Consider the following 14,790-nt stretch of genomic DNA (forward strand, 5'->3'; position numbering starts at 1 on the left):
TTGAATGCAACTTCTGGCTGTTATAATCCCTTCTCAGAATGTTCTGCACTCTCCCAACAGAGGTCCTTTAGAACAATATCAGAAAGACAGCAAACTGAATTCTCGTGGTGGTCTTCTAGCCTTCAATCAAATCCTTACGAACATTTCTGCACTTTGCGATGCCCTTTTGATAGCCATTTGAACCACAAACTGCATTGTACAGGTCAGGTATCATTTTGCTACTTTTTATTATAAGCATTAAACAACTGAGCTAAATATCACTGTTCCAGATATTGTGAATGACTGAATACTTATCAGCAATAAAAAGTAATGGATTAAATGTAGAAAGTTCTCATCATATAACTCTATTGCCTTACAATCCCACAAAGTCAAAGTCAGAGGTTAGGAACTAGGCTACCTCTCAAGACACTAAAAGTAAAACACTTCTCTTTCCAAACAATTAGCTTTTTGAAAAACTTGTTATGAACATCAACATCCAAAAATGTGACAGGACTGTACAGTAAATTTAAATGCATTTTCTATTGGAATGAACAATTTTATTTTCTCTCCACACCGACCCCAAAACAACTCTGGCAATTTTGAAACTAATTTGAAAGCAAACTGAGAACTTCTTACTTGTTGCCATCATGTCAGGAGGACACGGAACAATTCCATGATCCACTGCCCATTTGTAAGCCCCTTCTCCAACTAAAAAACTAAAGGAAAGGGAGAACATTGTTAGCTCCAAAAAAAAACCCACATATATACTAAATTTGTAATCAAAAAGAAGATTGATGTTAATTGCATAAACAAGGGTTAAGTGTCTACAACTAGGGAACACTCATTGGACAATGACTTGTGCAAGGAAAGATTAATAAAAAGTCCAACAGATGGAGGGCTGCCTGCCTCTCTCGTGATCATAGCCATGTCCAGGTGTCCCTGGAGAGTAAGCATGCAGTATTCATTGTTACCCTTGAGACCTACCATAAATGGTAGGCTTCACAAGGTCTGGAACACATTAAAAACAATCACATTATTTGAATTTGGCAAGTTTCCTTTTATGATTTTGGTTTTTGTTACAATAAACAAAAATACCCCTTTCAAACAGTTTATCATTTTGTTGACTACTTTTTTTCAAAGAGACACTTATTGACATTGCTGTCAGGTATCACACTTGGTAAATAAATCTAACATGGAGCAGAGAATGACTTCTAGTTTCTTACTTTAACTAGCTGTGAGTTTAAAAATTGATTGGAGAAAGTATCACATTTTCCATAAGCATCTGTACAATCAACTTATACTTCTATGGTGTCAATAATATATAGACATCCAAATGTACTTCATAAAAGAATAATATAGGAAATAGATTAAGTCATGTGAGAAATCGTTAAAGTGAGTCTCAAAGCTATCAAGGAACTTAGGAGAAACTCAGAAGAATTAAGGAGTTCCACTGGTAGTGAAAGGGAAAGTGTAAGACATGAAGCCAAATTTAGTCATTGTTATTTCATGAAAGGCATTGGGTATCAGGTAATCACAACTTTGCAAGATTCGAACCTGAAAATGTGAAGGCAGCAGTATTACTGGATTGACGTACTAGGAACAAAGCATTTCAAAAAAGCATGCACACACAAATTTGAGTCGATAGCAGCAGAGATATTGTAACTGATGGAAGTTGTTGTAGGAGCGAGGAAAAAAATTTTGAAAAAATATTAAAAACTGTTATTAAAAGGCAGCTTCTTCCCCTTCATTACTGCATCAAGCTATTCCAATAAAATTGCTGCTCTGTAAAGTTCTTCAGAAAAATGTCATTATTTTACTTTTTACTGTTAATAGGCTAACAGGTCTGTAATTATTTATGCCATCTCACCAGAAGTGGAGTGTTCAACCCCTTGAGTCTATTCTGCCATTCAACAAAACTGCAGCTGATATATATCCCAACTTCAATTTACCCACCTTGGTTTCATACCTCAATATGTTTACTAAACGAATCTTTCGTCCTCAGTTTTAAAAAATTTCAACTGACTTACCTTGTGCAGGGATAAGCAGAGTTCCACATTTCTAGGATCCATTTTATGAGTAAGTGATTCTTATATCATCCCTGACAGCTGAACTACAATTTTGGGGTTAATGAATCCTTGTTTGGGACTGCCTCATCAAATATATCTCTGATTATTCTATCAATCTTTTGATCTTTTTACATCTCAATTCGTCTATCCCTTAGTTTTCTACAGTCAAGAAAATTTTAAAAAAAACTTACTTTATGTTGCCAGTTCTCAATTTAGCTCTTAGTCCCAGTAGAATTCTAGGGATTGTGAGTACACCTCTCTTTCACATTTGTGTCTTTTCTTTAAAGAAAAGAAGTAATGTTCAAGAAAGAGCTCTGTGATTCTAAATTTTTTGAAGGTCAAAGCCTACCTTTCTCTTCGGAGGAGAAATATAGGTCTACAGGAAAATCAGTCTATTATCTACTGATCTTTAACAAGTCAGTTGAATCGAAATTGGAACAAAATGGATCAGATACCAAAATTGCCCTGGCTTCTCCTGCTGATGAGATCTAGACTTGCACTTCTCGATCAGTTCCACTTAAGCTAATGACATAGCCATTAACAGTGAAAACTTAACAAGCTGCAAAAACAAACAAAATAAATCTCAAAAGCTGAAGATATAGCACTAAAGGAACTCTACAAGAAATTCTGAGAAGAAAGCACTCACTCAATTCCTCTTGCAAAGAGGGTTCAAATGTTGATGAAGAACTTCATAGTCAGAACATCTTCCACCTATTTTGTCCAGTATCAACTTAGTTTGACTATCCTGTTCAAACCTAAGAGTTGCTGTAATTAATTGAAAATTGGAGACAAAGCCTCTGCTTCTTCTAGTAAAATTAGTTTTATAGCAACAAACCCGATAAGTACAGACTAATGAACAATATTAGAGAAAGTTTTGTGAATCATGGACAACCTTGACATTTTTCCAGCCAGGTGAGCTAGTAATGGATTTTTCTATACCTACGCTTACTTTGTTTCCCATAATACCTGGAGGTGTCCCTGTGGACAGCAAACAGAACCCAAGCCTCTCCTCAGCTATAGAAATCGTTGTAGCTCAAACCTTCCAAATAGAAAGTCAAAGTCAACCTAATGAAAGAGAAGCAAATGTTTGATGTGCCATTTAGAGCAAGAAAAAGTTAAAGGATATTGGAAAAATATTTTAATAACCAGAGCTGGTGTCAGAACAGGAAATGAAACTAACAAGGGATAACTGGCAAACCATATCCATCACAGCAATCCCACTCCTCTTGAAAATACTAAGTTATTTCCAGTCACCACTTTTTTCAATATTTGAGATGTGCATCCAAATAACCAACATACTGTTCCAGTGATACCCTATATTTTAAACTTTTTCTGTGAGCTCATGCCTGACAAAAATAGCCTGTTTCTGATCTCACGTTCTTTTGAAGTTCATTGTTATTACAAGTCCATCTCCTAAAGCAGGTGTTTAACCGAAATTAATTCAAAGCACATATAGCTTATACACTCAGACAGAATCAAGATAATGTACCAAACATGTAATTGTTCAGAACAGACATCAGCTGGCTTTACAGAATTCCTACTTCTTGGAAGTAGGAATTCTGTAAAGCCAGCTGATGAATTTGCCATCCATTAAAATCTACTAGGAGAAAGTGAGGATTGCAGATGCTGGAGACCAGAGTTGAAAAGTGTGGTGCTGGAAAAGCACAGCAGGCCAGGCAGCTTCCGAGGAGCAGGAGAATCAACGTTTCGGGCATAAGCCCTTCTTCCTCACTACAGTTGACTCATACTCCTTCGAACTTTTCCTCTTCATGAATTTATCAAAATGTCTTTTAAACATAAATATACCCACATCCCACTACTTCCTCTGAAAGTTCATTCCACACACTAATAACTGTAAAAGGATTGCCCCTTGTCTTTAAATTTTTCTCCTCTCAGCTTAAAAATATGCCCATTGGTCTTGAAATTCCCCACCCTAGGGAAAAGACACCTGCCACTCACCCTATCTGCTCTCGATCATCAGTAAAGTGATAGCACTGTTGATGACCCCATCTATCAGCACCTCCTCAGCAGTAACTGCTCAGTAATGCCCAGTTTAGGTTCTGCCAGGGCCACTCAGCTCCTGACCTCATTACAGCCTTAGTCCAAACATGAACAAAGTAACTGAACTCCAGAGATGAAGTGAGAGTGACAGCCCTTGACATCAAGGCTGCATTCGAGTGAGTGTGGCATCAAGAAGCCTTGGCAAAACTGGAATCAATGAGTTTCGGGGACAAACTCTCCAGTGGTTGAAGTCATACCTGACACATAGGAAGATGGTCGTGGTTGTAGGAAAAAAGTAATCTCAGCTCCAGGGCACTTCTGTAGGGTAGCATCCTAGGCCCAATCATCTTCAGCTGCTTCATCAAAGACCTTCCCTTCATCATTAAGGTCAGAAGTGGTGATGATTGCTGATGATGGCACAATGTTCAGCACCATTTGTGACTCCTCAGATACTGAAGCAGTCCATATTCAAATGCAACCAAATCTGGACAATATCCAGACTTGGGCTAACAAATGGCAAGTAACATTCACACCACACAAATGCCAGGCAATGACCATCACCAATAAGAGACAATGAAACCACTGCTCCATGGCATTCAATGGTCACCTAAATTGAATCCCCCACTAACATCATCCTGAGGGTAATCATTGACCAGAAACTCAACTGGACTCACCACATAAGCACAGCGACTACAAGAGCAGGTCAGAAGCTAGGAATACTATGGCAAGTAATTCACCTCCTGAATTCTCAAAGTCTGTCCACCATTTCCAAGGCACAAGTCAGGAGTGTGATGGAATACTCCCCACTTGCCAGGATGAGTATAGCCCCAACAACATTCAAGCAGCTTGATAACATCCAGAACATCAACTCTCTCCACCACCAACGCTCAGTAGCAGCAGTGTGCACGATCTTCAAGCTGCATTGCAGAAATTCACCAGAAGTCCTCAAACAGCACCTTCCAAACCCATGAATACTGTCATCTAGAAGGACAAGGGCAGCAGATATATGAGAACATGACCACCTTGAAGTTCTCCTCCAAGTCACTCACCATCTTGACTTGGAAACATATTGCCATTCCTTCACTGCTGCTGGGACAAAATCCTGGAATTCCCTCCCTAATGGGATTGTGGGACAACCCACAGCAGGTGGACTGAAGCGGTTCAAGAAAGTAGCTCACCACTACCTTCTCAAGGGCAACTAGGGATGGCAATAAATGCTGGCCAGCCAACAATGCCCACAAATGAACAAACCAAACCCTCATGACTTTATAAACTTCTGTGAAGGTCACCCCTCAACCTCTTACGTACCAGTGGAAAAGAGTTCCAGCCTATTCAGCCTCACCCTATAACTCAAACCCTCCATTCCCAGCAACATCTTGGTAAATCTCATCTGAACCCTCACCAGCTTAACATTGTTCCCATAACAAGGCAGCCAAGAACTGCACATAGTACTCCAGACCAGGCCTTACCAACATCCCAACTCAAGGTCTGAGCAATTAAATGCCTTCTTAACCAGTGTGTGTGTGATTTAAGCTTCAAATAATTATGCATCTGAACCCCTATACCTCTCTGTTCTACAACATTACCCAAGGCCTGCTTTGCTTTTAATTGCACAAGTCCTGCCTATTTGTTTTACCAAAATGCAATAACTTGCACTTATTCAAATTAAAATCCATCTGCCACTCCTTAGTCCATTGACACAAAAGTGATCAAGATCTCTTTGTACTCTTAGATAACCTTCTTCACTGTCCACATTTTTAAAACCAATCTTGGTGTCATCCACAAATTTACTAACCATGCCTTCTATATTCTCATTGAAATCATTTATGTAAATGACAAATAAAAGTGGACCCAGCACCAATCCCTGTCACAATGTCTGATGCTCTGCCCTCAATCTTCTGGGTTACTTCCTCAAAAAAGCTCAAACAAGTTTGTGAGACACATGGTCCTCACACAAAACCATAATCATTCCTTGCCTTTCCAAATGCATATAAATCAAAGTTTTCAGAATCACTTCCAATAACGTACAACTACCCCGAAGTCAGAATCACAGGTCTATACGTTTTGTGAAACATGCTTGACACGTCAAATATTTTGAGCTCCTATATACTTCAGAACAGCCTAGAATGAGAAAGGACAGAACAATTGAGTCCGGTATGATTCCCAGTTCTGAAGGGAAACACTCGACACAAAATGTTAATTGTTTTTCTCTCTGCACAGATGCTGCCAGACCTGTTTGAGTTTCTCCAATATTGCGTTTATTTCAGATTTCCTTTACTGCCTTTACTGAAATGATCTCAATGTGCTAGGCAAATATAAAAGATAACAGTAAACCATCTCTTCTCCATCATCCATCCAACATGTGGGTGGATTCTTGCTCAGCAGCCTCAAAAGAAATCAAAGGAAAAGATCAGAGAAAATTATGGGAGTGAGTGAATTGGGTGTCAGAAAAACAATAAAAAGCCCTGGGCAAAGAAAGGTTACAGCAAAAATGTGGAAAAGCTACAAGACAAATTTTACGTTGTACCTTATGAGCTCAGTGACATTTATGTATTCTGCTGCTTGAGTTTTTTCCACTGGGATCTACATATTTGTATTATTTTTCACAGCACTTCACTTGGCTGGTTACCCAAGACTGCTAATAAAACTTTGAAGTATTTTAAGTCATTTCATTGATGTCTCAGTGTTAAACTTTGTTTAGTGATTTCCTGTAAAGTATCTAGGAATGTTTTATAACAGTATGTTATACTAACAGTTAAATAACAACTAATTTTAAGTCCTGTGGTAGCATGGATATAGAAATAAAATTAGTTTCCAGTTGCATCTATCATTTGCTCATGATATCTTGAAGAAGCTTTATATCTTTCTGAAGCACATGTCACTTTGTTCCATTATTTTAAAATGCTGGTGGTTCTTCTATAACGCACGTACCATCACCACAAATTGGCTATAACACAACTGATGAATTGTGGTTGTTTGCATAATGCAATCATTTTGCTGAATGGATATGGAGGGTTTTCCATAGCACCATCTTCTCCAGTGCAATTTTCTATAGCGCGAGGTTGCAGTGGAACACAACTATTGCATAACGTCCTCTAGATGGTAATGAGAAAAAATATAGATCCCGAAAAGCAGTTGTTTCTTTATTGACTACAATTTAGGGCAGTTAATTTTCTTCCTGACACGTATCAGTGCAAGAAGAGGATGCTTCTTAGAACATGAAACAAAAGATTAAAAGTTCTATTTACACAGCTATATATGCCTGAATTGCATAAATGACTGAGGATAAATGCTTAAGTATTCTAGTTAAGTGTACATCAAGTATTGTAGTTACACACAAATTGAGAAACTATGATGCATTGTAAAGCCAAAGCACAATAACAGAAAAAAAAATTACCAGGGAGGAATTCTGCCAGCAGAGAGCTTCCCCTTCTGTGCTTCATTTAACAGTTTATTTGCAACTAAGATTGGATTCTTGACCCCTAAAAATAAGATTAGATACCATTTAATATACTTCACCTCACAAATGCTGAGCAGTACCTTTAATACATTTTAGTCAGAGTAATTTTATATTCCTCTTACTGCACTTCATTACATGACAAAGGTAGCCCACTGGCTGCCAAGTGTTTGCGACATTGAGTTTGTAAAAGCTGCTACATAAATGCAACTCTGCCTTCCCTTTGGTAGTCTTGGCCCATTCATCCCAATTTCACAAAGTCCCTTTAAAATACAAACCAACCAATCCAGAAATAACTATGTTAGCAATTCCTTTATTTGTATGAGATGCAACTAGTCATCCACTTTCATACTTAGCTTAAAGTAAAACTTTCATAATTAATTCTCATTATATTGCTTGTTTTGTTTTTGCACATATTCAAAAAGGCTCAAAATAATGGATGTTTTTTTCTCAATACAGATATCTACAGAAGGACAGACCAAGTTTGTGTAGAAGATAACATACAAAACATGTATAGCTCTTCATTCGGGAATACACAAATTTGCTCTAGGACCCTAGAATATGAACTAGAGCAGAACTCGAGAACCCTTAAAACTATGTAGTTTAAAAGTCTTCGTTACACTTTTCAGGAGATGACAAACAATAGGCGTGAAGTCACTTGCCCACAATTCCAAACCAAAAAGACCTGAATTCTTTTCTGCAGCACTTGGTCAAGACATGGCCATAGCCTATAGATAGGATTTGCTGCCGTGACCTGCACACCCTCATAATAGGATAAATAATCTTTATAATAAAAATGCAAGACATACAATTCTATATTGTAATCTCATTGAAGGGTCAAGATTTGAAGGAGTAAAGATGACATGGCTTTTGACAGTGAACTTAATCTCAAACTATAGCTGCCTTAATGTGATGTTTCTTGATACTTCCAACATACTCTGTGGACCATGCACAGATTTATTCAGTACAGAAAATGCTCTATGGCTGCATCTTGTGTGCCAATTTTTGAGTTGTTCAAATAATTTATTAAAATCAGAATGTTATGTTTAAATAACGAGTGCTATGGGAGAATTTGGGTCCCATAAAGTTCTTAGAATCATGGAATCCATACAATATAGCAGGTCATTCAGCCCATTGAGTTCACAGTGACCCAAAGAGCATCCCACCCAGACCTATCCTACTCCTGAAACCATGCATTCCCACTGCTAATCCGTCTAACCTGCACATCATTTGCTTGTGGGAGAAACCAGAGCACCTGGAGGAAACCGATGCAGACATGGAGAATGTGCAAACTTGTCATATAGAAACTGAAGTGGAGAATACGGTTTCAATTCAAGAAAGAGATGTTTAAAAAAAAGGGAACATTTGATTGATTAATAGGCACTAGATCAGTAGGACAGATAATACAAAAAATGACAGGCTCAAAAAAAAACATTAACCTTTTTACAAGGGGAATTTAGGGTTTAGAATTCAACAAAATTCAGTCGGAAATGTGAAAAGATGTGAGGGAAAGAGATTTGTAAAGTCTCTTACCCTAAATATTAGTGATCTTTAGATGCAATGTGATAAATGCGGTAGATTGAGGGAGTTAATGAGGTAGGATTAGATGCTCAACTGGTATGAAATCAACTTAACTTCAGCAACATACAACTTCTATTACATGATTATTAATTTCAAATTCATCTTTTCTCCATATAAATTTATAAAACTATGCTTGAAACAAGGTCCTGTTCAGTATTCTAACACCATAAATATCATATTGCAAATCATTCTTCCAACTCCAACAAAGAAGGAAAACACATGGTTACCAGCTGTGTAATTTTATTTTTCTAACATTTACATAACAAATAACTGACTAAGTTATGTGGTCAAGCTCATTGGTGGTTAAAAAAAAAATAATGACACAGCTAGCAGCCATGTACTCTTGATTTAGAAAATATACAAACAGATTTATTTAAAAAAAAACTTGAGCAAAGTGTTACACGAATTTAACAGTATTTTTGTCTTGTACTATTGAGTGTTTTGTCACAATGCTTCATTATGGCAATGACCATCATCTTTTGGAATGGAAGTGTTAAAAAGGTGTTCATTCTTGATTTAAGTCATAACTCCTCACTGGTATAATTCTTTTCCATAAATTTGTACCAGCTTTTGTGAAGTTGTTTATTATTCATCTTGTCACAGCATTTCCTCTTCAATTAGGTTGAATAGGTTACCAGAGCATCTTCTTTCTAGGAATTGCAAGCTGCTTAAAAATCAAATCAATTCAGTACTCAACATCCATGAAAAACCCAGCCTGCAAAACAATTTTTACATTGTTATGTTATGTTAGGACTAACATTATGGAGGGAATATAATATCAAAAGATATGAAAATGCTACAAATTAATCCTTAAAAACTCTTGATCAAATATATCTGAGAATCTCTGCTGCCTCCAGTACGAGAACACAATAACCTCAAATTTCATACATGTTGAATGGGAGCACCAAGTACACTGCATTCTTCCACATACCCAACAACAAACTGCACTTATATAGTGCTTTTATAACAGCATCATAAATCAAGCTGTTTTAGAGAAAATGGATATTGAGCTAAAGAATGAGAAATCAAAAAAAGGGTGACCAAATAGATGAATTTCGAAAAGTACCTTGGAGGGAGGCAGCTGGAGAGATAGAAGAGTCTGATGAGAGCGTTCTGGAATGAGAGTTCTACAGTCACCAATAGTGAAAGGAAGAAGGGAAAAAAAAAAAAGAGGTGGAAGAAAATGAAGTACAATTGACTGAAGTGTTTCAGTCTTAATGCCATTGAAATCATGAGCTCCCAGAAAATATTTTTGAAGGTGAGACGAGGTATAAAGTTCTGAAGGAAAGTCACTAGAGCCAAAACATTCAGTATTTTCTTTCCACAAATGCTGCCAAACCTTGTGCGTTTTTCCAGCAATTTCTGATTTCCAGTGCAGACTGTTCTTTGCTTTTTTTTTGAGGTATAAAGTGATTGTATCTCTTTTGAATGAATAACTAAGAATGTCATTGCTATCCAGAATGATTTATGTAGTGGCTGGTTTTTGTAGATGACAGACATCTCAATGTTTGATGTGTTTTGCCAGTTGCGTTATAAACTGTTGAACCAACTGTACATCACATTTGCACAAATTTAGGCCTCTTCAACTTGACTGATGCAAACTTGAAGCTTCACCAGGAGTAATGCTTTACCAGGAGTAATGCTTTACATGTAATTGAGGGGATCAAAGCGGAGGGTGAGGGAGTGATTGAACAAATTGACAGGTGAAGCATGACAAATGCAAGATAAAGTGTAGGCAGTTGGTTGTCTGAAAGTGCAGTTGTCAATGACTTGGAAGAGATTTCCTCAGTGCAAAAAGTGAAGTTGGCCTCATGTTGAGATGTGGAATGGTGAGAGATAGGAAAAAGCAATCTGTGGTCAAGGCCATAAAAACAAAACTTAGATTTATATGGCACTATAAGTCACCTAGCAAGTTGCATCATAGAATGGACAAAGTACTTGCATATATACATTTGTTAAAGTCCATCCAGTATGGGATAAGGGAATTTGAGCAGGAGTAGCAAGCAAATAGGAAAAGACAATAGATTGATATTAGTAGAACTACAAAATGAGTGTTTAGCAGAAATCTGCCAAAACCAAGAGCCCCGTTCTGCCCTGGAAATGAGGGGTTTAAGAAAAGGCCATGTGCAAAATTAATATCTTTAGAAGAACAGAGCTGGTTGCTAAATAACATCTACTCTCCTGTGCAGTACTTGGATGAGGAGAAGAATATAATCTAGAAGATGCCAAATTAAGGAATAATGAATGTAATAATTATTTTTAGTATGGATGATGGGTGTACTTTTAACATGCAAAAGGATAAATTAAAACTTTCTAAATATACTTATTTATGGCAGCCTGTTTGTGGAGTACCCCTAAATGTGTGGCCCAATCATATGAAATTCTTGATAACATTCTGAAATTTTCTGAAGACAATCTGGGCAAAATTGTTTGGAAAATGAAGCTATTGAATGAAATCAGGCACATTAAAGTATGTGGTGGGGGTGTGATACAGAAACTGAAATTAATCGACTGAATTATTTAATAAACTTGCAGAGGCAGTTGACAAAGGTAATGCAGTTATTACTGTGCACATAGTAATCATTGTGCTGTTGGACATCGAAGTTGTTTAAGGCCAGCAAGCAGAGAGCAATTGACGCCTGATTAGGGACACGCATTGAAGAGTAATCCCTTGGCTAATATTATGGCCATTGCTCTTTTTGATGTATACTATGACCTACTCGAGTGAAGGGAATAATTTCAGAACTTGTAAATACACCAAATATGGAGGACAACAACGGCAGGTATTTGGCATATGGAATTGAACTCAATTATCTGGAATACAAGGTGAGGTAATATGAACTGAACAATCCAAGCAGGAGAGTCAGACAGATAGCCTTGGGTCCAACCAGTCCATGCCGACCATAATCCCAATCTAAACTAGTCCCTCTGTCTCCGCTTGGCCTATATCCCTCCAAACATTTCTTATTCATATACTTAATGTCTTTTAAATGTTGTAATTGTATCCATGTCCACCACTTCTTCAGGAAGTTCATTCCATACACAAACAAGTTTTTTTAAAATGAACCTCATGTCTCCTTTAACATCTTTCTCCTCTCACCTTAAAAATAGGCCCCCTAGTCTTGAAATCCTCCACCCTAATGTTATGACATGGGGTAAACCACCGTTGTTAATTTAAAGCTGCGCCACAGAAATGATTTAAGCATGCTGTAATCTGTTAAAACTTAGAGAGGCAAAAAACGATCCCAAAAGTCACTAAGTAAAAATTAACAACTTTAATTTTTAAAAGTCTAACAGAGAATAGTTAACTTACAACAATTTACAAAACCTTCCTCTAACCTATCGTTTATTTTCCCTTCTATAATACTAGTCCAATAAAACCCCGATTAAGATTTACTAAAATTCAAATTTCAAAACCAGCCAGTTGTTGAATCTTCTCTTGGTATCTTCCTCTCTAGATTTACTACTTCTTAGGGATTTGTTTCACAGGTCACTGATCGATAAATGTACCTTTAAGAAAGCTATTTTTCCAGGCAGTCTGCAGATGGTTTCCTGGTCTTATAACCCCAAAGCATCGGATTGTGTCACTGGCTTTTAATATTGTCAATACTAAATTCAAACTTGGATTGGAGTTTGGTATTTTTGGGCTATAATTTAAAACTGATTGGCCGAATTCGAATTTGTTTTTGTATCCAGGCAACCAGCTACTGGATCAAATGTTACAATGTAACTTCTAAGCCCTTCACTCTGTTAAAAGGCACAGTATACTCCTACATCTTCATAACACTAGGGAAAAGATATTTGTCATTCACCTTATCTATACCCCTCATGATTTTATCACCCTCTATAAAAAGGTCACTTGTCAGCCTGCTAAGCTCCAGTGAAAAAAGTCCCAGCCTATCTTCAGTTCCAGCTCAAAACCTCCATGCCCGGCAACAACTTGATAAATCTCTTTTGAACCACCGCCAGCTTAATAATATCCTTCCTGTAACAGGGAGACCAGAACCAGACACCGTACTCCAAAAACGGCCTCACCAATGTCCTGTACAACCTTAACATAACATCCCAACTCCTATACTATAATAGAGGAATCAAGAAGAGGGACATGTGTATGTACACAAATTTTAAAGATGGCAGGACAAGTGGAAAATGCCACTAAATCAGCAGTGTACAGGAGCCATATCTTTATCCAGAGGCATGGAGTACAACACAAGGAAGAAAACTTTTATACAGCATTAGTTGGACCTCACCTAGAGTAGAGCTATTCATGCACCATGCTTTAAGAATTTTAAGGCATTAAAGGAAATACCAGAAATAAGAGACATCAGTTCTTTGGAGAGATAGACAAGCTAGGGTTGTTCTCTTTCGAGAAGAGAATGTTAGGTGGAGAATTGTTGGAGATGTTTAAAATCATGAGGTTTTGACAGTCAGGATAGGGAGAAACTTACCAGTGAACGTTGGACAAAAGATTTCAGGATGATTAGCAGATGCAACATGAGGAAATACAATTCATTTACAACAACTTACTATATGAACAGGTAATGGAAGTAAGATTCAGTGGTGACTTCAAGAGAATTAGATAAATTACTTGATGGCAAGAGATTTGCTATAGTAGTCAAGAAGTACATACCCCTGAGTGCTCCAACAGCCCCAAAATTCAATGATTTTCCATCCATTGTACTGGCATCACATTCTATATCCCCTGACAGATTAAGATTGGATCCCATGCCTGCATTGGTGAAAGGAGAGTCCTAAAACAGAAAATGGTTTGATTTTAAATTACATTCTTCCATTGCAACATGCAGAGGAAATAAAATGTGCATTTATTTTCCTGTTCTTCACGTGGAGGCCTGAAATTCAGATGGCCTGAATCCAAGTTTAAGGAATTGAGATTGCTTCATATCACATGCTACAGGATGGTCACAGTATTCATTATCCACTTAGTATTACTTTCCCGCATTCTTAGAATGCACTCATGATGCTATCCAAACAAAGGCGGCCAATACTTTGTTTTTCAAAGTTTGTATCAAACCAATAGATAACTGTTTTGGAGTCTTTTGTTAACATCAAAATGCATTTTAACATTGTCACTTAGACTCTTTAGTGCAGATATTCTGCTACAGAAGGGGTTGTACTTCCATTCAGACTATGGAAAAGGCTGGAGGATTAACCAGATTCCAAAATACATAATACTCCATAGTCAATTTTTCAATATCACTGTCAAGCAGAGCAATTATCTCCTCCTTTCAAATAGTGTTTAACTGTTGGAGTGGGAGAGGAAAGCTTCAGAACTGCAAGACAACTCCATCACAGTGGTACGTAAAGATGATTCTCAATGAAAAGGGAATGAAGCCTTACTCAGGATGTTCATCTGGTCATTACCAAATAAAGTTAAAAATCACAATACCAGGTTATTGTCCAACAGTTATAATTGGAAGCACTAGCTTTCGGAGCACTACTCCTTCATCACCTGGTGAAGGAACAGCGCTCCGAAAGCTAGTGCTTCCAAATAAACCTGCTGGACTATAACCTGGTATTGTGTGATTTTTAACTTTGTACACCCCAGTCCAACACCGGCATCTCTATATCATGATTACCAGATAACACAATGTAGAATCAAATTATTTGTATTGCCTACTGGATTAAACATTTATTCGCTCCAACTTTAAAAATACATTTCATTGTAGTTTATAACAGGCTTCTTCA

At 37.4% G+C, this 14,790-nt stretch overlaps 1 protein-coding gene across 3 annotated transcripts in view; it reads right to left on the bottom strand.

Annotated features, from left to right (window-relative positions):
• Positions 1–14,790, bottom strand: part of tasp1 (taspase, threonine aspartase, 1) — a 97,139-nt gene that overhangs the window by 74,953 nt on the left and 7,396 nt on the right. For all 3 annotated transcript variants that reach the window (XM_043696630.2, XM_043696634.2, XM_043696632.2), the window contains exons 4-6: positions 13,715–13,835; positions 7,444–7,528; positions 616–695 (exon numbers count right to left, since the gene is read on the bottom strand). In XM_043696630.2, the coding sequence (XP_043552565.1) occupies positions 616–695; positions 7,444–7,528; positions 13,715–13,835 (286 nt within the window). The remainder of the gene's footprint in view (positions 1–615; positions 696–7,443; positions 7,529–13,714; positions 13,836–14,790) is intronic.

The sequence above is a fragment of the Chiloscyllium plagiosum genome, unplaced genomic scaffold, assembly GCF_037043375.1.
Source record: "Chiloscyllium plagiosum isolate Xiang-an unplaced genomic scaffold, Cpla_swu_hap1 HiC_scaffold_10, whole genome shotgun sequence".
NCBI classification, from domain to species: Eukaryota; Metazoa; Chordata; class Chondrichthyes; order Orectolobiformes; family Hemiscylliidae; genus Chiloscyllium; species Chiloscyllium plagiosum.